This window comes from Typopeltis vanoorti, chromosome 14 (genome assembly GCF_054136105.1).
Source record: "Typopeltis vanoorti isolate ZY-2024b chromosome 14, IOZ_Tvanoo_1.0, whole genome shotgun sequence".
Lineage (NCBI taxonomy): Eukaryota > Metazoa > Arthropoda > Arachnida > Uropygi > Thelyphonidae > Typopeltis > Typopeltis vanoorti.
The window spans coordinates 59,291,090-59,317,244 of NC_143562.1; the positions used below are offsets into that span (position 1 = coordinate 59,291,090).

Sequence of the window (26,155 nt, forward strand, 5' to 3'; positions counted from 1 at the left end):
AAAAGAAATATTACAGAAGCACTTTCACCATGCATGTGCACTTAAATCAGGGCTTAACAAATTCTGAAAAATCCTACTAGCCTTAAAAAAATTGACCCCCCCTCCATTTTAAATGATATGGAGAACATTTCCATGGTGTGAGAATTGGTTTAAGAAGTGAATTAAGAATAGGAAGCACAGTAAAAGAAACATTTTTTTTTTTTTTTTTGGAAAACATAATTTGTTATTATAATGGACCTTTATATTACATGTATTCTTCTCTGTTTACTTAAAGTTTAAAAAAAATGTTTAGAAAGGTTTTTAATCAAAGTGAAAGAAATTCTGTTTTGTTCAGTCTGGGGCTATTTGCCAGCTGACAAAATCTATTCGCCATGGGCAATCGTATTTGTTGAGCTCTGCTTAAAATTATCTTTAACATTCAGTGATGTCATATTAAAGAAATTAAAAAACTCCTGTTTATTAAGCATTTTAAAAATTTATGAATTTAATTTTTCTAGTGAATGCAAACTATTCTAGATGACAATTTGCTTAGAGAAACGAAATCAATTGTTTTGGAAAACTCCAAAATACCCTTGTCAGTTTATGATAGCTTGCTCTCTCTCACACACACTTTTTTTAATATAAGAACAAAAATCAGAAATTAAATTTTAAAAAAAATTTGCCCTCTCCTGGGCAGACTGTGGATGTCCTAACAAGTGAATGTCCTAACAAAAGATCATTTTATAGTCTCTATCCCATACAACAGGCAAGAATCCAAAATTTTTTAATTTAACAGTTTATACAATTTCACTTAACGATCTGTTCCTTTTCATCTCTCAAGAAAAAATCTACTTGCCATGGGTGAGCGTATTTGTCGAGCCTTACTTAAAATTATCTTTGACATTCAATGAAGAAAAAGATGGCATGTTAAACTAATTAAAAAATTCTTCTTTATTAAGCATTTTAATGGGATGTGTAGCTCAGTAGAAGTGGCGTTTGCACTCTACAGCGCTTGACCGCACGACGAAAGGCATTCGAATCTAGTCACCAACTAGATGGACTTTTTTTAAGCCTTTTCTTGACTGGTTCCAGAGTTAGTCGATCTCTGGAATGGGCTAGCGGGTTTTTCCTCCCAGAAACATCCCGTAAACTCAAGAAAATCAGCCATTGAACCCACACTATTTTCAGACATTAAATATATTGTGTTAGGGACCACCAGATGGCGGCACTTACTGACCACCTTCTTTACTGCGTGCTGATTAATTAGTGATAGCCTTGGGCCAGCTATCTCTGATTGGCTACCAGTGGAGATTGAACTGCCCACTCAGTCTCCAAAAGTTAGATAGGGCTTAAAAACGGCCTCGCCTACTCCCTATACGGGAACAAAAAATAATAAAACTGATTTTTATTATTTTTTTTAAGCATTTTAAAAATGTATAAATTCAATTTTTCTAGTGAACACACATACACAAACTATTCTAAATGAAAACACTGACACTAAACACAGTATCCAATGGGATGAAGCTCATCTTCTCCACAGAAGAAGTTTAACTATGAACGCCTTTTCAAAGAAAGTTGCAAAGCCCTTTTACATGGCCTAACCTGAATTGGAGCGACGTCTCTCTCTTTCCTAATAGTTTGGGCGATTCTCATTTTATGTAAATATCAAAAATAGTTTTAATATTATTTATTGATATATTAATTTCTAGCTTGCAGCAACTGTTTTGAATTGGTAAACTGATTGTTGTATGTACTTTGTATAAACCAAAAAACAGGATTGCTTGTTTCTACGTACTGATGATGTACTGTTATTTTCAGAATGAAATACCTATACTTTCATTAAAGTAATTACTGTGGTTATCGTGTAATTTGTTGTTTATAGTTATGCCACAGGTAACTTTAAAGATTAGAGAAATGAATTCAATTGTTTTGGTAAACTCCAAAAGACACAAGGCAGTTTAGCTTTTTCTCTCTCTCTCATAGACTTGCACACTATTTTTTTTTAACATAAGAAAAACATCAGAAATTAAATTTTAAGAAAAAGCTGCCCTATCTTGAGCAGACTGTGAAGTGAACATCCTAACAAAACATCATTTTATACACTCTATCCCACACAATAGACAAGAATCCAAAATTTTTTAATTTAACAGTTTATACAAATTCACTTAATGATCTGTTCCTTTTCATCTCTCAAGAATACCAGCCAATAGAATTAAATACCTTTGATTTGATTGTGAAAACACTAAACAGAAATGTTTAAAAAATTGTAGAAGAATACAGGGTATCCACATTGAACCTCCCTAGTTTCAACATGTTACTACTACTTGTATGGACCATGGTGCTGAAATCACCAAGTTTTTGTAAAAACAAAATTCTGGATTATTATTTTAATGACTAATACAGCCTACTTTCGTTTAGGAGTGCCCCTTTTTCTTACAATGTCACTGGCTCTTTACCCAAATCTTAGGGCATTACTCGAATAGAAATAAGAAAACAACATCCAAAAAGGCATGTCCAAATTTTCCTCCTATATTATTCTTCATATATTAGTTTTATAACACTTCAGTAATGTCCTAAGATCTGGGTAAAGAACCAATGACATTGTAAGAAAAGGGGCACTCCTAAAACAAAAGTAGGCTATATTAGTCGTTAAAATAATGGTTCATTTTAGAGTAACATGGGAATTTTCCCAGAAATAATACCTATAAAATTCTGGATTAAACGTGTAGAGTCTCTGGAATGTTTGAACAACCCAAACCTTACATATTTCTGCATTTCAATTTTTTACCATTCTTTGAAACTAGGGAAGTCCAATGTGGACATCCTGTACTTCATTTAATGCTTAATAAGTTATTATAGTTTAATGAAACTTAATTCATTTTATTTAGCAAATGAAGACTGAAGCATGTTATACATACATACATACATACATACAAGGGTGGTCTGAAACATTCCCAGCCTCGACCATAGATGGCAACACTATCGGCAAGATTTTTTTAAGTTGGTACATTTGTCATAAGCATCCATGTGAAATTTCAAGTCATTCTATTAAGTAGTTTTTTTTGTAGTTTTTTTATACAGCCGTCTGAAGCAAAAGTGGTGTCTATATCCCTTGAAATGGATAAAATTGAGTATCGTGGGGTTATAAATTTCTTTGTAAAAGAAGGTTTAATGCCAAAAGTTCATTAGAAGTTCATAAAAGTTAATGGGCAATCTTCTTCATTTTCGACAATTAAGAAATGGGTTGTTGAGTTTAAACGTGGCTGTACCAGCCTTGAAGATGATCCATATGAAGGACTTCCAAAAAGCGTAAAAACACCAGAAATCATTGATCAAGTGCACGACATGGTATTGGATGACCAATGAGTGTCAAAGTGCGTGAAACTGCTGAGACTATAGGCATTTCAAAAGAATGTGTAGGATATATTTTGCATGAAGAATTGCAAATGAAAAAGCTTTGCGCAAGATGGATGCCACGCGCTTGCTCACAGCAGATCAAAAACACCATCGCATGAAAATCTCTGAACAGTGCTTGGAGCATTTTAACAAGCATAAAACTGATTTTGTGCATTGATTTATTACTATGGATGAGACTTGGATTCAGCATTACACACCAGAATCCAAACAGCAGTCAAAACAGTGGACAGAAGCTGGTTGTTCAGTGCCAAGGAAGACAAAGTTGGTTCCATCAGCAGGAAAAGTCATGGCATCGGTGTTTTGGGATGCTAAAGGCATTTTGTTTATTAATTATCTTGAAAAGGGTAAAACAATAACCGGGGAATATTATTCCAGTCTTTTAATCATACTACATGAAAAAATTCGTGTGAAAAGCCCCAGTTTGCAGAAGAAATAAAAAAAAATCATCTTTCATTAGGACAATGCACCTGCCCACAAAGGTGTTTTGGCAATGGTCAAATTAAGGGAGCTGCACTATGAATTGTTGGAACATCCACCCTATTCCCCAGATTTGGCTCTCTCTGACCTCGAATCTCTCTTCCCAAAACTAAAACCCTTCCTCGCTGGTCAGCGTGTTTCTTCGAATCAAGAGGTGATTTCAGCTGTAGAGGGATATTTTGCAGATCTTAACCACCACAGGGATGGGATAATGGCGCTGATGCATCACTGGAATAAATGTATTAGTCTTAAGAGAGATTATGTTCAAAAATAAAAATAATTCTGAAATTATAAATTCGTTTTTCCATTGTTAGGCCAAGAACTTTTCAGACCACCCTCATATTACTATTATTACTATTACTATTATTACGGGCAACTCCAGGGAGTCATTAGACTCATCGAGGGAGGCCCCAAATCATATTCATCACAACTATTTGACATTCATACAGTATCTATCATACCTCGCTTTAAACTCATTCACTGTCACAGCATCCACTACAGACTCAGGGAGCGCATTCCACTCATTCACTACTCTAAAAGTAAAGAACCCAGCTCTAACACCTTTACTAACCACACTTTTGCCCAGTTTCCATGGATGTCCCCTAGTTCTCCCACAACCAGCCCTGTTCTCAAAAATATCTTCTGAATTAATTTTATAGAAACCCTTCAGTAATTTGAATGTCTCAATCATATCTCCCCTCCTCCGCCTATCAACCAATTTTTGCAACCCACAAATCCTCAACCTGTTCTCATACGGTTCATTCCACAGACCTGCTATCATCTTGGTCACTCGCCTCTGGATCCTCTCCACCTCCTCCCCATCAAGAAGAAACCTAGGTGACCAAATCCGAGCACAGTAGTCTAGATGGGGTCTTATCAAGGCTCGATAGAGAGGAACAATAACCTGCTTGTCTCTGCTTGTCAACGTATTCTTCAGCAACCAAGTGATTTGATGAGCTGTTTTGGTCACTTTTGCAATGTGTCCCCTAAATTTCAATTCCTTATCCACCAACACTCCTAAATCTCGTGCCTCATCAATTTCCTGGAGCAGGGTTCCACCAATGCATTAAACTGCCGCCAATCTTTTCACCCCAAAATGCATAACCTTACATTTTGCCACATTAAACTGACATCCATTCTCCTTAGCCCAGACCTCCAATCTATCCAAATCATCCTGCAAAATTTTGACGTCATCTGCATTCACTATTGCCCTACCCAACTTCGCATCATCCGCAAACAAATGAACTGTTGCTCTCAGATCATTTCCTATATCATTTATGAACAAATTAAACAGCAGTGGTCCAAGAACAGATCCTTGTGGCACACCACTAGTCACAGGCCGTCTTGTGGACTCTACTCCCGAGTAAACCACTCTCTGATATCTCTCCGTCAACCACCCTCCTATCCATCTCACCAACCCTATGTCCATTCCCATATGCTGCAATTTACTGATTAGAATTCCATGTGGAATCCTGTATATATATATATACAGGGTGTTCGGGATAAATTTGACATATTTATAATTAATTATATTTTTCCGTAAGTTACATGTATTAACACACACTTCTCTTCATTTAAAAGTTTGGACCCTTCTTCATTCATATACAAGATGTCAGAAAGGATGGATAGCTGGAACCCACCTGAATCATGGAAGAGAATAACTTGTATCATGATGATTCGTGCCCGCCATCAAAATAAGGATATTACGACTGCTGCCCAATGCTCCCTGAATACAGTAAAAACAATCAGGCATGAACTAGAGACTTGCAATGGTGACTACGAGGATGTAGCAAGAAGAAAGATCCCTAGCAGACGATCTGATTGCGTTCGTACAGCAGAATTCCTCGCAAATCTGCAGGAACAGGTGTTGAAGAACCCTGGCATTGGAATTCGGGCTTTGTTCGTGGAGTTGCTAACTGTAGTCAAGCCCTGGATAACAAGGGTAGCCAATGGTAGGCCGTATGTATGGCAGCAGGATTCGGCCCCTTGCCACACCTCTGGGAAAAGTCAAAAATGGTTGTCTGAAAATTTCTACGACTTCACCAGTCCAAATGTTTGGCCTCCAAACTCCCCAGACCTTAACCCCATGGATTATTTTGTATGGGGCGCAGTTGAAAAAGACACCAATCGCACTTCCAGTAATACAAAAGCCCAGTTAATGGATAAAATTAAAACAGTTTTTGCGGCCCTTCCCAGGGAGACTGTAGCATCAGCTTGTTCGAAGTTCCGAAGCAGAATTGAAGCTGTGATCGATGCTAATGGTGGTTATTTTGAGTAAATCTTGTTGATAGTATTGTAATTAACTCTGGCTGTAATGTTTTTTTGTCAATTCATTAAATTTAATAGATACAAAGAAGATTTTCTTTTTCCTTACGAAACTGTCAAATTTATCCCGAACACCCTGTATGTGTGTGTGTGTGTGTGTGTGTATTAACATGTTTCAATTTTCATCTGCTAAATAAAATGAATTAACTTTCATTAAACTGTGTTTAAAGTTCAACCTTTAAAATAAAAATATAGAGGCCTTTAGATTATCATCTTCTAGTTGAAAATCTGTCAGTGTTCACTGGTGGCTGTTTACTATCAAGAAATATCAATAGAAATATGTTGGTCTCTCCCTTCCTTCACTCTGCTTCCCTTCTAAAATAAATAAATAAATACAAATAAAATAATGATAATAATAATAAAAATCATTTGAATCACTACACAGCAGTGTTATACAAGTAGCTCCAAGGCACTGATTGCACTACACGTTTCTGGTTAAATTTATGAATTTCTTTTTCTACAGAAGCCAAACAACATGTAAAACTCTCTGAGGCAAGAAATAAAGTTCTCTCTCCCTCTAGATACATAATATAACATAAAAAACAAGTTACACGTATGTTGTGATGTAATTGTGTAATTTTTGAGTTTGAGGCTATTTGGGTGAAAAGTCACACTATTAGGAAGCTCCTGAAAGATTGGTGATTTTTGTTGATTTATTGAGTATTTTCTTAGATTTATTGGTATATTTTTAGTATATTATTGTAGCTTTTTAGTGCATTACAGCATTTAATAACATATTTGTAGAAATATTAACTTTTACTACTTTTAAGAATGATGCCAAAAACTTGTCACAAAAGGGCAGTGTCTAAAGCTCAAATTAAAGTTGTTACTACTGAAGAAAACGTTTGTGCTATGAGCAAAAGCATTGCTGAAGTGATTACAATAATTTATCCAAGGATAATCTGACATTGGAAATATCCAATTAAAAGAAATTATTAGAAAATCGACCAGAGAATTAGAAAAAGTTGAAAAACGTTTAACAAAACTTAGACAGGATAAGAAAAAGGATCAGAACAAGAGGAGGTAGGAAAGCACTGAACTTGGTAATCATAATAATAACAAGGTAAGTCAATTAAAATCTAAGAAAAAAGAGCTGATTTGGTATGGTGATTCAATCTTAAAACTTGCCAAGTTAGTCACTATTTCCAGTTTTCCTGGAGCAAAAATTAAAGATATGACAAATGTAATCAAAAAAGAAAAGAAAAGAAAAGTAAAAGAGATGATAGTTCTGGTAGCAACAAATATAGTATGAGAGAAGATATGAAAGGTCTGTTGGAAGAAGTGAGAGAGAAATATGAGAAAGTAAAAATTGTATGTTTGCTACCCAGATACAACAGTACCAAGTTAAGGAGAACAATGATAGCAAATGATTCCATGTGCAGGCTGTGTAGAAGAAATAGATACGAGTTTTAAATATGTGGAGTGTGTTTGATGGCAGAACAGACTTGTATAAGAGGGATAGCCTGCACTTGAATTCATTAGGCATCAGGAGCCTGGACAAATTACTTATTGGTATGAGGCCTAATGCAGAGTCAGGGAAACTAGATCATGAAGGGAAGAATGGGAAAATTGTGTGTGAAAGTTCAACTATGGTATGCAAATATGATAAAGATATGAAAGGCTTTGAATATAGGTTATGCACCTGGTGAAAGGGTGGAAATATATACTTTGAGCTCATTAGACCTTTTGAGTATGTCGCGCATTTATGTTAGGCCAAATTGCATATCTCAATTATAAGAATAGGCTAGATCAGTGGTTGCCAAAGGGGTTGATTCAGGCTCAGGGGTCGATAGAAAAATATAAGACATCATTGTATGGGTAATATTTAATTCGGTTAACTTGGATTACCTCTATCCTAAATGACAATGCAATTAAGAGTGAATCATAGGAACAGTGGCATGAATAGGACCTGTAAGATGGAGCAAGGTCATGAAAATAGTTACGGAGCCCAATCAAGTAGGCCAAAATGACGTATTTACCAATAAACGGATGTCCGTGGTTCCCACCTGGCCGAAGATAGATGGCAACACGTGCACGATTGCTTATTTACTTATACTTACACGTATTCGATACCAGTCTCATTTTTGCCATCGACATGCAAGTGAGCGTTAATGTTCTAAAATTCATCGACATACATATTATAATTCAATCGTTATTCATTCGTGAACTAAACTTCTCTATGTTGTAGAATTAAGAAGGGCTGGTAGTAATACCGGTGATATTAATACCACTAGTAATACCAGTGATATTACTAGTGTTGGATTCTGAATGAGGAGAAATTTAAATTATTAATACTCTCCTCAGAATCCAACATAATCCACCATGGCAAAGGCTACATTTGTAAATATTATTTAATGTAAATCACTTGTTTATAATTTAATATTCATATAACTACCTTTAATTTTATCTAATATTTAATTATTTAATCAAGAATATATGTATTAATAGTAGAAAAACTCTGTGTTAAAATATTATCAAGCTATTTGGCTTAATTCTATGTTAATATAGAATTCATATTTGATATAACTGCGCATTAATTGAAATGTCATCATCATCAAATTCCTGCCATGTACCCTCAAGGGGTGTACAGGATATGACAGTACTACATGAAAAAATTACATCATTACTAACTTCCTATCTACAATTTTCCTCCAAATCAGTCTGTTACTTGTCAAGACTCCAACATTATCAGATCTTATATTTCTATCGTCTAAGGCACTTTGTACCGTATCAATCCACCTATATCTTGGTCTTCCTCTGGGTCGTTTTCCTGCCAATCTGGCAGAGAACACTTGTTTTGCTAATCTTTCCTCTCCCATTCTATTTAGGTGACCATACCATCTGAGATTAGCTCTGCTAATGCATTCCTGGATGCTGACAATGTCAAGTTCTTTCCTAATATCCTCATTTTTAATATGATATTGCCATTGATGCCATCTGTTCATTCACGCCTCTAATCTTTCTCAGGACTCTCATATCTGCGGTCTCTAGTCTTTGGTCAAGTGTTTTACTTCTGACCCAGCTCTCAGATCCATAAGTTAAAATTGGTTTGAACACAGTCTTGTATACAGCTAATTTAGTGTTCCGACTAATTTCTTTCTTATTCCATATGAATTTATTCAATTGACTTCCCACGATACCAGCTTTGCTGATTCTGTTGTCTATTTCTATATTTAGTTTACCATCTTCAGTAAAAAGCCTAAGTAGCTGAAATGTTTTACTTGTTCCACAGGTTCTCCATTCACAACACAGTTGACATTTTCAATGATTCTGCCTATTTTCATTGTCTTTGTCTTTTTATTGCTGACCTTCATACCATATCTATTACAACAGCTATTCAATTTAGTCAGAGAATCTTGCAGACTTGTAGCGGATTTATTTAGAAGTATAACATCATCCGCATAAAGCAAAGAGCTGACATTAACATCTCCAATTTTGATATCAGGTTTAATACCACATTCCTTCATAATGTGATCCATATAGATAATGAATAACAGAGGGGATAATGTACATCCTTGTCTCACACCAGATTTAACATTAAACCATCTTCCTGTACTTCCTTCAATTCTAACTGCTGACTCACAACTCAAATAAAGACTAAGTATTGCTTGATATAATGCCCCATTGACACCATATAACTGCAGCGTATTGAATAGCTTCTCTCTTGACACCTTGTCATATGCCTTTTCCAAATCGACAAAACTTAAATACAGATCTTTGTTATATTCCCATGCTTTCTCGACTATTTGTCGTAAAGTGAAGATCTGATCCTGACAGCCTCTATTTGGCCTGAATCCAGCTTGTTCTTCACCAAGCTTTTCTTCCACAATTCTTCTCAATCGTTTCTCAAGTATACTTGCATAGATCTTGCCAGGAACACTCAGTAGGGAAATACCTCTGTAATTCTCACATTCAGTTTTATTTCCCTTCTTATATATGGGTACTATGAGAGCTCTACTCCAATCATCGGGAATTCGTCCCTCTGTCCAGGCTTTCTGAACTATGCAGTGCAGCCACTGTAAGACTCTTATACCACCATACTTCAGCATTTCTGGTCGAATATCATCTACTCCTGCTGCCTTTCCACATTTCAAGCCTTTGATGGCTTTTTCTACTTCAAGTATGGATATGTATTCCTGACTGCATGCCTGGTCAGTGTTTTTTATCACTGTGCTGTCATCACTGCTTGTTTCATTTAGCAGTTTTTCAAAGTAATTACTCCATACTTCAAGGATATCCTTTATTCCAGTTTTTATGTCACCTTTATCATCTCTAATTCCTTTTACAGCACTCTTTCCTCCATTCCTAAGCTTCTTCACCAACCTCCAGAATATTTTGCCACCTTCTTGATATTTATTTTCTATATTCTTGCCAAAGTCCTCCCATGACTTTAATTTTTAATTGAAATGTAAATATTCTTTATTTATTCCTATTTGTAGAAGTTTAGCGTTATGCAATACTTCAATTTTATTATGTTTTGTTTTGTTGTCATGGAGACCTATGTAAGTGAGCACGTTTTTGGAACAGCACGTGGAGAGAAGGTTTATTGAAAAGAGTTTTAGAAAGAAATCACGAGAATAATTTAGGCGGGAAGGATGGATATAAAAAGGGAAGAACGCTGCAAATATAGAAGGGAGACAGATTAGAGAGAGAGAGAGAGAGGATTGGCATTCGGTTGGAATCAGAGGATATTCTAATTCGGCATTCGGGAATCACAGTGCAATAATAGAGAGTCGGCAAGTCACTCAAACAGCTAAATAAAGTCTACTAGTCGAGAGGCGGTTAGCTAATAAGTTGTAGAATAACAATTATAGCTACAGAAGACAGTTGAGTGACTACTGAATGAATAGCGATACTAGAGTTGAGATTTAATTTCAGGGCCGACCTTTCAAGGACACACAGAATCTCGAAATAAAGCACGGAGTTACTAAAGAATAGTAGAGGCTGTGAAGTTTAAGGATAGCTGTGTATAGAATTATAGTGCCTAAAGAATTAATTGAATGCAGGAAGAATGAACAACTGTGCATATAAAACCTCAAGTTAAGAATTATTGTGTGTTGCCTTTATTCATGAGTGATCAGTAGTACTTCATGCAAGAACGTTTGTTTATGTGTATAGTGACCAATGATTAATTCAGTTATTGCTTAGAAGATTTATTTAATGAGTGCCGTATACTGTTTAGGTGTTTACAGTTAAAAAAAAAATGTTTTTGTGTAAGTTTATGAAGAAAGAAGATTATCGGTAAGATTATTCCAACAATTAATATTCCTTTGCAGAGATATGTGTGAATTTCATCCTAGAATTTCCTTATATTAACAGTAACTATTGCAGAGATTAGCTGAAGTGTAGATGTAAAAGTGTTTGCTTCAGAAGAAGTGTTACTGAATTTTTATTGTATTTGGAACTTAAGAAACTGTGAGATATTTGTGCAATCGGTTACTGAGGAACTTTGTGACTTTGAGCTTTACCAAGTAGTTAATTGAATTTTGTGAGAGCTAAAATGTTTATAATATCTTACTTAGTGATTTGAACTTAAGTGTAAATTGTGATTCTAAATTAAATGTTTGTTTTTGTTAATCTAAAGTTGTGTTTTGCCTGAATCTCTTTTACTGCACCATTCATAAAATATTCGAACCAAAGCGGGAGAGATAAATAAGTTAAATATTCTCGGCCAGTATATATAATAACAACATATTAAGGAGAGTATTATTAACAACATATTAGTGATAGTAGTAATAGTAATATAATAATATATACTATATTATACATACAATAAACACTGTATGTATATAACTATAAAATAAATAATCTAAAAACTCACATATTATAATACCGTCGACCCCTTCAAGAAACTCTTGAAGGGGTCGACGGTCAAAGAAGTTTGGCGACCCCTGGGCTAGATGATGAATGTTATGTCTATACACAAATGCCTAGAGCATTAGAAACAAAGGACTTAGTTCGTTGCTTTACTGAATACGATGTGGTTTAAGATTGTTGGCATTAGTGAAACCTGGCTCTCAGAATTAGATATGGTAACTGGGATTGAGTGTAATGGGTATACTATTTTTAGGAATGACAGAAGAGATAGCAGAGGAGGGAGAATACTACTAATGATATCAGATGACTTAAGTCCAGTTAGGGCAGAAATGCAAGAAAACAATAGCGGTAACAATATCCCATGTAGCAGTGAGGTTGAGGCTATCTGGTGTGAAGTGGAGGCTAACAAAATGAAATAAATGGTAGAATGTTGCTACAGACCTGGTGGCTCAGTTGCAGGGGGATGAAGAAATGCATCACAATTTAACCTTATGGGTACTTAACAAGTGATCATTATGGGTGACTTTAATTATCCAAACATTGATTGGGTCAAAGAGAAATGTCATGATAAGAATAAAGAGGAATTTATTGAATTGTTGTGAGACAACTTTCTCGAGCAGCATGTGAAAGAAAGAATTCAAGGTCAAGGAGTGTTTTTGTTCATAGTGTCAGAAGGGGTTCTGTTAAGAATCTATTTTACTACCAGTTGGTGACAGTGATCATGTTGTTCTTTCTTGGGAAGTATCTATGTTAATTGTTCCCATTAGAAGAGGTTACATGCTGAACTACAAAGCTGGAAATTATGATAAACTTAGCAGAACACTATCTTTGGTCTCATGTCATGTTTGGTATCTGTTACTGAATGGGAAAAATATCAGCAATGCATGGGAATTCTTGAAAAAGTGTTTAAATGAGGCGGTATCTGAATGTATTCCTAGTGTTCAAAGAATAAATAAGTTGGGAGTGAAATGGATGTACAACCTTATTACAACGCCTCTTTCAAACTTTGTCAGTACCCTTCTTACAGTTATTTCACCTGGACACAGTTGCAATGACTTGGGAGCATTGTATTCCTCTAATTTATGCCAGCTACAAACACGCAACTCATTATATGGCATGATGCACCTTGCACATGGGGGTGTCTGTTGACTTCTTTCCAAGTAGTGTGTGTGTGTGTGTATTTTTTTTATGTTATGATTTAGAAATGTTACTGTTATATAAGCAATCTAAGTTACTTAAGTTTATATCCCATCATTCTTATTTTTGCTTAACTCAATACAGAATACAGTTTGGTCAAGTAAATCACAAATTGCCAGCCTATCCTTGTTTATCCAGTATTCAGGTGTATATCTAATGATGAGGAACACCATGAGCAAATGAAAATTGGATATTAGGTCAAAAGCCAAATTAGTTCTCCACATTTTTAAAAGGCTATTTAGAGATCTACTCCTATTTATCATGCTTTGACCCCTAGCTTTTGTTGATAAGAATTAGTAATAATTTAACTTAATGATACAGTTCTATCACAGTATGCTATATGCACCTTGAAGGTCATATCAAGAATTTGATGATGATAAATTTGTATTATGAAGTATAGCTCAACTTCAGCAGTTCCTTAATTTCACTGGAATTGCAACACATGGAGTTACTGAATTCTTAAGTTCAAGAATTTGATGATGATAAATTTGTATTATGAAGTATAGCTCAACTTCAGCAGTTCCTTAATTTCACTGGAATTGCAACACATGGAGTTACTGAATTCTTAAGTTCAAGAATTACACCCATTACATAACAGCAGATGTGTAAAACTTGTTTTATGTATAGATAAGGAGAGAGAGAGAGAGAACTTTATTTCTTCAGATCATTTTACCTGTTATTTGTCTCATAGATCATTTTACATGTTATTTGTCTTCTGTAGAAAAAAAATTTCATAAATTTAATCAGCAATGTGTAGTGCAATGCCTTGGAACAAATTATATAACATTATGCTGTGCAGTGATTCAAATGATTTTTTTAATCATTATTTTACTTGTATTTATTTATTTTTGAAGGGATGCAGTGCGAAGGAAGGGAGAGCTCAACATATTTCTGTTGATATTTCTTGACAGTGAACAGCCACTGTTCATTGACAGATTTTCAACTAGTGGTCGATAATCTAAAGCAGCAATCGGCAGCCTTTTCAGATTCGCGGACCACATTCAACTTTTATTTTTAATAATCGGGCCACGAGCATTTATTTAAGAGAAAATAGTGAGTGAAAAAAAAAATACTTAAGTTATTTTTATTATGTCAATCTTAAAAAACACAGAAATATTTAAAGTACAAGGTATGAAACAAGTATGAAAATGAAACACAATGAAAAATTATTATCATGTAAAAACAAAGTAATATAGTCTATCCATCACAATATGTACATATGTCTCCCTGCTTAATGTGCTTTTTGTGACTGTTTTCCCTTAGCCAGATTATCTAGATCCACTTTATAACCTGAGGTGCAAATTCAAATCGAAGCATGCAAATGTTCATCAGTCAGTCGAGAAGAAATTTTATTTTTTCTAAAACTCGTGGCAGAAAATGCTTATTCGCAAATGTAGGTGCTTCCAAATGCGACTATCATCTTTGCGAAACTGATTAATCCTTTCAATTTTTTTTTTTGTAAGCATCGATCAATGTCGACATTAAAAGCATTCAAACATTATCGCATTTCGATGCTATTTTGTATGAAAATCCACAAATCTTGTTGAAAATTCCGTTTGTAATTCTTCAATAATATCAGCAAAAGTTTCCTTTTGTTGGTATTTATTTCCAAGTTGCACGGGAGATATCGCGAAGTATAGGTATGAAATTATTTTTAATTTACTATTCATATTATAAAATGTATTACTTAAATAATTCAACATGCAGGACACATGCCATGTAAGTGTGGTCAACTTTTATGGGCTGCATGCGGTCAGCGGGCCGGCAGTTGCTGACCCCTAATCTAAAGGCCTCTATATTTTTATTTTAAAGGTTGAATACAGTTTAATGAAAATTAATTCATTTTATTTAGCAAATGAAGATTGAAATGTTAATACACATTAATACATATATATACGCATATCAACATGTTTCAGTGCTCATTTGCTAAATAAAATGAATTAACTTTCATTAGACTATAATACTTAGCATAAATGAAGTATTCTTCTGCAGTTTTTCAAGAGCTACAGTTCTCTTTAGTGTATTTAATAGTTTTCCACATTCAAAGCAAAGGTATTTAATTCTACTGGCAAAGGTATTTAATTCTACTGGTATTCTTGAGAGAAGAAAAGAAACAGATCATTAAGTGAAATTGCACAGTCTCTCAGGATAGGGCAAGTTTTTCTTAAAATTTAATTTCTGATGTTTTCTTTATGTTAAAAAAAAGTGTGTGTGTGAGAGAGAGAGAGAGAGAGAAAGCTATCATAAACTGCCAAGGGTCTTCTGGAGTTTTCCAAAACAACTGAATAGTTTGTGTATATGTGTGCACTAGAAAAACTGAATTCATAAATTTTTAAAATGTTTAATAAAGAGGAGCTCTTTAATTTATTTAATGACATCACTGAATGTTAAAGATAATTTTAAGCAGGGTTCAGCAAATACGCTCGGCCATAGTGAATAGATTTTGTCAACTGGCAAATAGCTGCAGATTGGACAAAACAGAATTTTTTTTAGGTCTAATACCAATTACTAATTTCTCCGAACTCCTGATACCAAATGTAATTCAAGTACAAGCTGTCTTTATACAAATCTGTTCTTCCTCTAACTTACTTCACACATCGAAAAATTTGCACCATACCTTCTACACATCATATTGTTTGCCATCATCACAGTCCTTCCTTCTTAATTCAATTCTGTCATATCTTGGTGATATACTAACAATTTTCACTTTGTCACTCTTCACTTCTTCCAACCATCTTTTCTTGTTCTCTCTCATACTGAACTTATTAGTTAAATCATTCTACTAGAATTTATGTCTCTTTTAATTTTTCTTTTCTTTTTATTATTATTTTTACTTTGTTTATTTTATTATTTTTGTAATAAAATCATAATTATTATTTTATTCTTTTATTGTGTCCATGCGGTTAGCCTAGTGGCTTTGCGCTTCGCAACCATATGCCTGGGGAAGGAGTGTCCTAGGTTCGATTCCCATCCACGACGTGAGGAGCTTAAGGATCTTCCTCAGCCATAGCCAAGTTAGCCGGTCTTGGGCGTGGGCAGCAGGGTTTTTTCCGCCAGTTTATCTGGGGTTTTTCATCTCGCAAGCAGGCAAACCGGCCCCGTGAACACACAGGTTACAGTCATAAATACTTACGGCAAGGAAGGCAATGGGAAACCACCTTGCTCATAATCATCTCTCCCTAGAATGGTAGCATTTAGCTACCCTCCCGTGGCCGTATGGCAGATGGGAACCAGAAGATTCTTTTATTATTTGACTTTGTGCAATAAGTCAAGAGGCATTTAAAGGAATTTACCTCAATCATCTGTCTAATAATCAGTTGTAATTTTGCAATTGCAAAGGTTAATTCATTTTCAAAATCCTCTCAAGTTTCTTTTCAGTATGACTAGCCTTCTTGTTTTCAACTTCACTGTACATTCCATTTCGCTGATGCTGCCCGATTCTTGCGCATTTCTGTGCCATTTTACAACATTACTGAATATCACAATACCTCAAAAAAAAAAAAAAAAAAAAAATTACGAAATATACAAAACGCAATAAAAATCGGCACTAATCTACTATAAAGCATGAATTTTCTAAAAAAAAAAGACAAAATAATTAAAAAATCGCCTATTTTACACAAGCATGAAACCTTATTCAATACAAATAACATCTTCTTTTTGTATATTATTTAGCACTTAGAGTCCTAGATTTGGGGATTTGGAGGTTTGCTAAGACCTAAAGTCCTGATCATTTGTGACTTGCTTGACCTAGAATCCTGTTATTTAGATTAAGACATACTGTTATCCTCTTGAAACAGAGGTGTGATCTGTTTCAGGAATGGTAACAATATTTCTTAATTTAAATAACAGGACTCCAGACTTAATACAAATAATTATTTGTAAATAATGATACAAATATGTTACAATAATTAGGAAGTCAGCAATGCTGCTAACATTAAACCATGTGGATAGGCTTATGTGTTCGTCACACATGTTGAATTGGATTTAAATGGTATTGATGCGAACACAGATTGATAAGAAAATAACTATTTATTAACTTAAAAGCTAATATTTCCCTGGTATTATATTCAGCATCTTCAGAGCAGACAAACAAAGTTTGTTACAAATGCGTGACAACCACAATCCGGTGTAACAGTGGGGCTAGTATAAGTAATTGCAACGTGCAACACAAGACTAAATATTTCGCTGGATATAATACCAGCAAAATATTAGCTTTTAAGTTAATAAATAGTTATTTTCTTATCAATCTGTATTCGCATCAATACCGTTTAAATTCAATTCAACATTGAACCATAATCTTTCAAAGTTAGCAAATGACTGAAATTGTTCTTCATCATAATCATTAAACTTGTAAGGTCGCTAGCACTAAAGTGCTAGCGACCTTTACAAGCATCCTTGGATTTCGTAACCATAACTCCATGATAACATGATTAGCCCTATGCCTATGTGTATTCTTTGTCTGTAAATTGCATATTCTACTGGCTGGTTTGCCTGGTTGAGCAACAAAAAACCCTGCAACCTCAGTATAGACCAACTAACTTATCTTCAGTTGAAAAGCCCTGATAAAGGTTTTTTGCATCTTAGCTGGGTTTGAATCCCATCTATGCATCATCATCATCTATGCCAACTGTACCAACTAAGTTACAGAGCTCGAACTGTTCCTCAGTCATATATAAAGTTTGTGCCAGAGGTTAGATTATTAGATCAACAATTGCCAAATTAGTAATACTTTGGTATTCTATATGTATTGTAATATTATTTGTTTTTTTCTGTGTGTGTGTGTGTGTGTGTACTCCAGATAATTACTGTAACGTGAAAGTTGAAACGTCGAATTTGGTTTATTTTAAATTAAACTTATTAATCCAATATGATGGCATTCTCCATAATGTTGTCATAATGCAGATCGCTGTGCAAAAATGAATTAAAGGTTTTCATAAAATAAGCTAGAACTTAAATTACTTTTTTATTTTTACTTTTTATAGAAAAGATAAGTGAATTTCATTTGTTTAATTATTACAAGACACAATACATTAGAGAGCAGAGTATAAAATGGCATTTACAGTGTTGCATTACCATAAAAAAATAATAAAATTAATAATACACTGAAATTATATCCTGTAATATAAATCCTGTATTAGTCTTGAAAAAATTATTTTTCAAGACTAATAACATTTATTCCAGTGGTGTTTCAGTGCCATTATCCCATCCCTGTAGTGGTTCTCAGTAAGATCTGCAAAATACCCCTCTACAGCTGAAATCACCTCTTGATTTGAAGAAAAATGCTGACCAGCGAGGAAGAGTTTTAGTTTTGGGAAGAGATAGAAGTCAGAGGGAGCCAAATCGGGAATAGGGTGGATGTTCCAACGCTTCAAAGTGCAGATCCCTTAATTTTCCATTGCCAAAAACACCTTTGTAGGCAGGTACATTATCTTGATGAAAGATGATTTTTTTTTCTTCTGCAAACTGGGTCTTTTCTCACGAAGTTTTTCATCTAGTCTGGTTAAAAGATCGGAATAATATTCCCCAGTTATTGTTTTACCCTTTTCAAGATAATTAATAAACAAAATGCCTTTAGCATCCCAAAACATGACCTTTCCTGCTGATGGAACTGAATATGTGTTCTTTGGCACTGAACAACCAGCTTCTGTCCACTGTTTTGACTGCTGTTTGGATTCTAGTGTGTAATGGTAAATTCAAGTCTCATCCATAGTAATAAATCGATGCACAAAATCAGTTTTATTCTTGTTAAAGATGCCAAGCTATTTTAAACCTGAATTTCGGTTTTTACATATCAGTTTTTACTCCATTTCCCAAGTAAGTAAACAGACAAATAAGTCAAGTTTGCACCTGCATGTATTGCAAGTCTAGGTGACCCATAAAGTAGTACAAGTCTAGGCAACTCGTGGTAAAGGTGGAATAAGCTCTGATTACTATTCTTAATATTTACCCTTAATGCAAAGCCCATCTCCTTGAGGAGATGTATGATGCTATGCATTAAAGGGCAAGAGGCCACTACCCAGAGTTTCGACCTTTATTGAGGTCTCATCAGTTTTATTCTTGTTAAAACACTCCAAGTACTTGTTCAGAGATTTTCATGCAAGTGTGTTTTTGATATGCTGTGAGCAAGCGTGGCACCCATCTTGCACAAAGCTTTTTCATTTGCAATTCTTCATGCAAAATATATCCTACACATTCTTTTGAAATGCGTATAGTCTCAGCAATTTCACGCACTTTGACTCGCAAGTCATCCAATACCATATCGTGCACTTGATCAATGATTTCTGATGTTGTTATGCTTTTTGGACGTCCTTCAAGTGGATCATCTTCAAGGCTGGTATGGCCAAGTTTAAACTCAGCAGCCCATTTCTTAATTGTTGAAAACATAGGAGAAGAGTCTCCATAAACTTTTATGAAGTTCGAATGAATTTCTTTTGGCATTAAACCTTCTTTTACGAAGAATTTTATAACCGCACGATACTCAATTTTATCCATTTCAAGGGATACAGACAACACTTTTGCTTCACACAGCTATATAAAAAAAACTACGTGATAGAATGACTTGCAATTTCACATGGATGCTTATGACAGATGTACCAACTTAAAAAAAAAATCTTGCTGATAGTGTTGCCATCTATGGTCGAGGCCGAGAATTTTTCAGACCACTCTTGTAAAACAGTTTAATTCTAAAATGGTGCAAAAATCATCAAAATACAGGATTACCTGAATTTTACATTATACAAGAGAAATTATGTTCTTGTTTTAATCCTTTAACGAAGTGCAAGCAAATAAAAACGTGAAGTATATTTATGATTAGGCTACGTGTATCTAGAAGCTGTTGACTACACATCAATTGCTTCAGTAGACAAGGATATACCATATTTGCCGGCGTATAGGACACTCTTTTTCTTTGAAAATAGGTCTGAAAAACAGGGTGCGTCTTATACACCGATACTCAGTTTTTTAGAACTTTCATTTCTGGGTTATGCAATTTCTTTCTTGCAGTGTGTGAGAGCATCCCAATTAAGCAGAGTTCAGTGGATGCGCATGCGCTGTCATCGACGATCGCAGCTGTGTTCCCGTTAGTTTAAACTTTCCAATTGTTGTTGCGGTTGTTTTGAATGGTGATAAATTTCTGCCGTAAATTTTCTCTAAATTTCTTGGCAAATTATTGCTGAAAAATGTCGGCATTGCTACATGCATACAAGCTACATGTGATTGCGTATTAGGTATTTGTTGAAAGTAGACCTACTTATTACTTTATATTTCAAATACTATAAATTCATTATGATATTCAGTGATAAAGTTTTTTTTTCCCTAAAAAATGTGTACAAAAAAGGGGGTGCGTCTTATACGCCGGCAAATACGGTAATTTCTCGTCCAGTATAATGTACTATTTAATCAAGCAAAAAAAAAAAAAAAAAAACTTTCAACAATACTATCTCTGATCCAGAGTATTTTAATAATATAGTGATAATACAATTTTCCATATACAAAATACAATTTTGTATATGGAAAATCTGACTTCTGCATTGATTTAACTTTTAGCATCTCCATGGGTCTAGCTCTCACTGATGAGACTCCAATAAAGGTAAAAACTGGCCTGGATAGTGATCCTTCTCATAATGCAGAAAAAATACATGTCTGAAAGGAAGTTTGATGTACATTATGGCTGAAAAATGTACATCAAACTAGTTGTATCACAACCAGTAGCCTAGTTGTGTAGATACTTCATGCAAACTTTTGTCTGGTTACACATAAGTAAAGGATAGAAACAAGAATATAATTTCTTGTGTATATAAAGTATCTAAATGATAATTATCAGATACCCCAAAGAGCAATCTTTCAATAGGCAAATTATATAATTTTGAGAAGAATGAAAATTTTTATACACTTTTGCATTGGTGCCTGCTCTATGCCATCTTGACATAATGCCAACAGAAAAGCTCTACCATGGTACAATAACCACATTTAAATATGCTCTATGTAAAATGTTACATAAAACTGTATTCAAGAGATATATTTTAGGAAAACCCATACAAAATTTCGTTAAATGCATCGCATGAAATTCTTTTCAAGAGATGTATTGAGTCAGTTTGTTATAACATTATTTGCTAGTGTGAGTAAATTATATAGGAAACTCACTCACTACAAACTATTAGTGCTATTTGAATTATAGCACCAATGCTATTTACTAACAAACTTTTGATATTAATAAACCATTCCTTTAGCCCCTTATTAGTCTATTACAGTAAGAGATGACTAGTTTTCTTGCTATGATATTTCATATTAGTTTTAATGCCACATTAATGTATTACGTCTATTAGGTTCATTGTGTGTTTGAGATGACTGTTGGCCTGTTTTTGAATGGGGAAAAAAAAAAAAATCCTCTCTGAAACAGTCTTTAAAAACCTCACTTTAACACGGTTAGAAATCTATATGTCTGGGATTCGATTTCAGCTTAGAGTCTTTTCAATATCAATGTCACACTGATGATAATTCTTTATATAAAATAGCCTTTACTTAGACACATTTAAAAAAAAAAATAAATAACTAAATAAAAAAAAATATATATATATATAGTCCGCATGGTTAGCCTAGTGGCTATGCGCTTCACAACCATATGCCTGGGGAAGGAGTGTCCTAGGTTCGATTCCCATCGACGACGAGAGGAGCTTAAGGATCTTCCTCAGCCACAGCCAAGTTAGCCGGCCTTGGGAGTGGACAGCAAGGTTTTTTCCCCCAGTTAATCTGGGGTTTTTCATCCCGCAAACAGGCCCCGTGAGCACACACGGATACAGTCATGAATATCACTCTTAGGGGATGCAGAGCAGAGGAGTGGCGAACCAGCTGCATTAATACCCCAGTAATCCCTCATTAGGAGGGGACTTAACCTGTCCTAGACAAATGAGAAGGATAGGATAGGATATATAGATATATTATTAAACATATTTACCTTCTTTACAACTGTTTCTTCAAAATTTGATTCAAACATATCCAGTCCCTTTATCACCATTTCTGCTCTAGTAGAATCTCTGAATAAAGCCATTTATGTAAAGTAAAAATGTTTTTAATTAATAAAAAAAAAGAGAAATTCCATTTTGCATTATCACTTCACAAAAGATGTGACTTTTATATGATTATTACTACATGTAAGTTAGATGCTATTTTGCATTATCACTATAGATATGACTTTTATATGATTATTACTACATATAAGTTAGATGCCGTTTTGCATTATCACAATATATATGACTTTTATATGATTATTATCTTTTCTTTTTCCTTTCGAAAACAAGGTGATGGTGACCAAATCTGTGCACAGTCCATGTGTCCATATGTGACCTAATCAAGGCCTTATGCAATGGAACAATAATCTTCTTACTTCACGTCAGTCTCCTCTACATACTTGCACAATTTTACAATGTCCTCTAAATTTTAGGTACCCATCCACCATCACACCCAGATCTCTCATTTCTTCTTATTAACCATCCATACTACCAATATATCCCCACCAATTGCATACTTACTCTGTATCCCATCTTTGCTTTCTGAATTTTAAAACCTTAGACTTTTCAATATTGAACTGGTAACCCCACTCTCATGCCCATTCACTCAGTCTATTATTATTACTAAACAACTTATATGTAGTAATAAGTAATAAGAAGCCTAGTGGAACAATGAACAATGTAGCATCATTCCTCCAAAATATCCTTTAATGGTAATCCCATATATGAAAGATTATTGAACAGAGAGTACATTAGTAGCGTGGATTGGTAGAAACTACAGCAAAAAGAAGAAACTTGTAAACACTGGAATTTAAAGACCTATAGATTGTATGAGGGGGGAGGCTGAAAAGTTCTGATAAACACCTAGAACAAAAATGGTTTTAAAGCAATAGCTATAACCACAACAAAGAGCCTATCTTAAAACCCTTTACCTTCATGTGTCATCAAATTGTAACAATTTGTTTTTCTTCTTTTAGGATATATAAGACACATCGATTCCTTCATGGTGATTATCACAACTTTTCAGCACACCCTCTTTGTACTCTTTAGAAAATACAGAAGAGGAGACACTGCACCAAAAGACAGCAGTACAGGGAATGAAGAGGAATAAAAATTTGTTCTTTGAATTTGGAATTAAACTGTGAAGGAATGTTGATAGCTGCTACACGTGTTTTAAGAGATTTAGAAAACAGTGTAGAAATACCATGCTCATTCTGTTCTGCTGAACAGTGATCTCAGAAATATTTGTAGAAGATGCAAGCAGCAAATTGAAGTGAACTGGTGAGGTGAGCAATCTGTCACGAATCAGCCTAACTGCTCTCCTCTGTATTGGGTCAAGTATTTTTAGGGAGTTCCTAGGGACACCACATCAAATGTGAGAAGTGTATTCATTGGTTGGATGATCTATGATTTGTGAAAGTTAAAAGCAGTTCCGAGATAAAGAAATGTCTTGAGGAAAAAGAGAAAAGGTAATTTCTTGGATGCTGAGAAAACAATATATGTAATATATTTGTGCTATGAAGGAGTAGATGTTAGGGTTATCCCAAGAGGAGAAATCTCATCTTGTCCAGAGATTTGGCCATTCAGAGAATGGAATCAAAAAAAGCTCTTTTTGTAAGAAACAAAACAGGATTGAGCTTACTTGAACTAAAATTTGGAGAATGGTTTGGAGATGGTTGCAGAAGTTGTTAATCTGGAAGATCTGTTAATTTGTGTAGTGCAATATTTGTCAAATGTGAAAGAGGAGTTCAGTGTACTGTCACCAACAAAACTGTGGATAGTTTGCAGCCAACTAGAGAAGACTGACATACAAAAGCAAGAATAGGTGAATGACAAGAGCCTTGTGGAGCCCTAGCATTAGTTACAAAACTTGAGGATAAAGATCCTTCCGCTATTACAAGGAATGTGTGATAATAGAGAAAGCTAGCAAACCAGTTGCAGAAGTCAGGGAATGGAGAATATGATGGGAGCTACTTAATAGGACTTTGTTCCAAACCAATCAAATACTTTAGAGATATCAAGAGTAACCAGTCTTTTATGTAGCATTTGTCTAAAGATGGAGAATATAAGCAAAATGAACCCCTATTGAGCATCAGTGGTGGCAGAATCCATATTACCTGATGATCATTCATCGGGCAGTATAGAAATACTACCTGGATAAGATTATTGCTTATCCAGATAGTATTTCTATTGATGTATTATTTCTATTATATATTTCTTATCTGGATAGTATCCAGATTATTGCTTATCCGGATAGTACTTCTATTGATATCCGGATAAGCAATAAGATTATTGCTTATCCGGATAAATGTTAAAGGAAGTGCTGAAGCATTTATGCTTCAGCACTTCCTTTAGCTGCATCAGTTTGTAATAGAGGTCAGTTGAATGTTTGAGAAAGAATATGTTAATATTTTGAGAACTGAAGATAAAAGTGGATCTTGATGAGATTGGAATTTCAGCTAAACTGATAAAATGTATATTTGAAATGGATTACAAAGATTAGATGTTTATATCTGCATAATAACTAGTTGTGGTGGTTTTATTTCCTATGTTGTAAATTGAAGGTAGAAATAACTCAGTCTTTTGGAGATATACTTCATGGGCAAAAAAAACAGAATCTTTGGTAAGATCCTAGTGCTTTTGTCCATGTGCTCCACACACACACACACACACTGCAACGTGGAATCTATCCTGGAAGGAACTGGTGGTGAAATTTAGTTGAATAAGGGTTCAATTATATATTAAAAAAAAAAAAAATTATTTTTACGGCTATTATGCCTGCTTTCGTTTAGGAGTGCTGCTTTTTTAAAATACATCTGCAGTGTCCCGTAGGGCATTGCAGATGTATTTTAGAGACAAATATATGTAGCATAATAGAAGAAAATTCGCACATACCTTTTCTTGGATGATGTTGCCTGTCTTCTTTCTGCGATGTTCATACTTCTGCTAGTATGGTATTAAAAGGGAAGTGAGGGGGAGGGTTAGACAATGTGGGAGAATTCATTTGAAAAACTCGTTTTTTTTTTATATAATATATACATATATTATTTTTAAGGGTGGGAAAGAGATGAAAGAGAGGACTGAAAATAGAAACTGTTTATCTTGAGGAAGGGGAAGGGTTTATGAAAAAAGGAGGCGGGGAGAGAGGGGTTAACGGGGGTGCAAGCCATTTCAACTGTGTGTGTCGTTGTCTGAACTCATCGAGGAAGTGGATGCTATGTCATCTCGGCTTGGTGTTTCTGCCTTTGAAGTGCTTGAGTTATCACCTATTGGTCGGAGTTGTGACCTAATTTTTATGTTATGGAGCTTCCAACACTCAGAGATTATGTAGGGTTGGTGGATGTTGATTGAATTCTCGTCACATTTTATGGCTATCGTTTCCGATATTCTAAGCATTGTTTCATTGTCTTGTCTGTCTATTATGATGGCCTTGTCAATTTGCAGGGTATGTTTCTGTTCAAGGGCGTGAACTGCTATTTCCGTTTTCCCTGTACTTTATATTCTATTTTTCTTTTTGATGTTGCATTTTTTAGTGTTTAAATGTTCTGGAATAGGGAAGTTATAGTCATGTAAGTGTTCTTGTAGTCTTGCCCATAAAGACTTGATAGTAGAACCTGTGTAGGTGATATCACAGTCTTTTTGGCAAGGAAATTTGTAGACTACGTTGTGGTGTTCTAATATTTCTTCATGTGTGAGATTTAGTGGGTTTTAGAAGTGTTACAATTTTGGTTTGTGGTGAATATCAGTTTATAGTCAGTATGTTTAAAAATGAATTTGTAGGCTTTGTATGTGTTCTTGGGTGTATGGCAGGTTGATAACTTTTTGTGTTGTGAAGTTTGTTTTGGTTGTTGGGTTGTTTTGATGGGTTTTTGCTGTCCTGTTTGCATAATTTATTAGATGTGTGGGATAGTTGCGATTTTTAAAGATCTGTGTTAGTT

The 26,155-nt window shown here is 34.7% G+C and overlaps 1 protein-coding gene across 1 annotated transcript in view; it reads right to left on the reverse strand.

Annotated features, from left to right (window-relative positions):
* Positions 1-26,155, reverse strand: part of LOC150099518 (uncharacterized) — a 160,837-nt gene that overhangs the window by 22,569 nt on the left and 112,113 nt on the right. Inside the window, exon 7 of the mRNA XM_090403831.1 lies at positions 22,166-22,244. Coding sequence (XP_090259957.1) covers positions 22,166-22,244 — 79 coding nt within the window. The remainder of the gene's footprint in view (positions 1-22,165; positions 22,245-26,155) is intronic.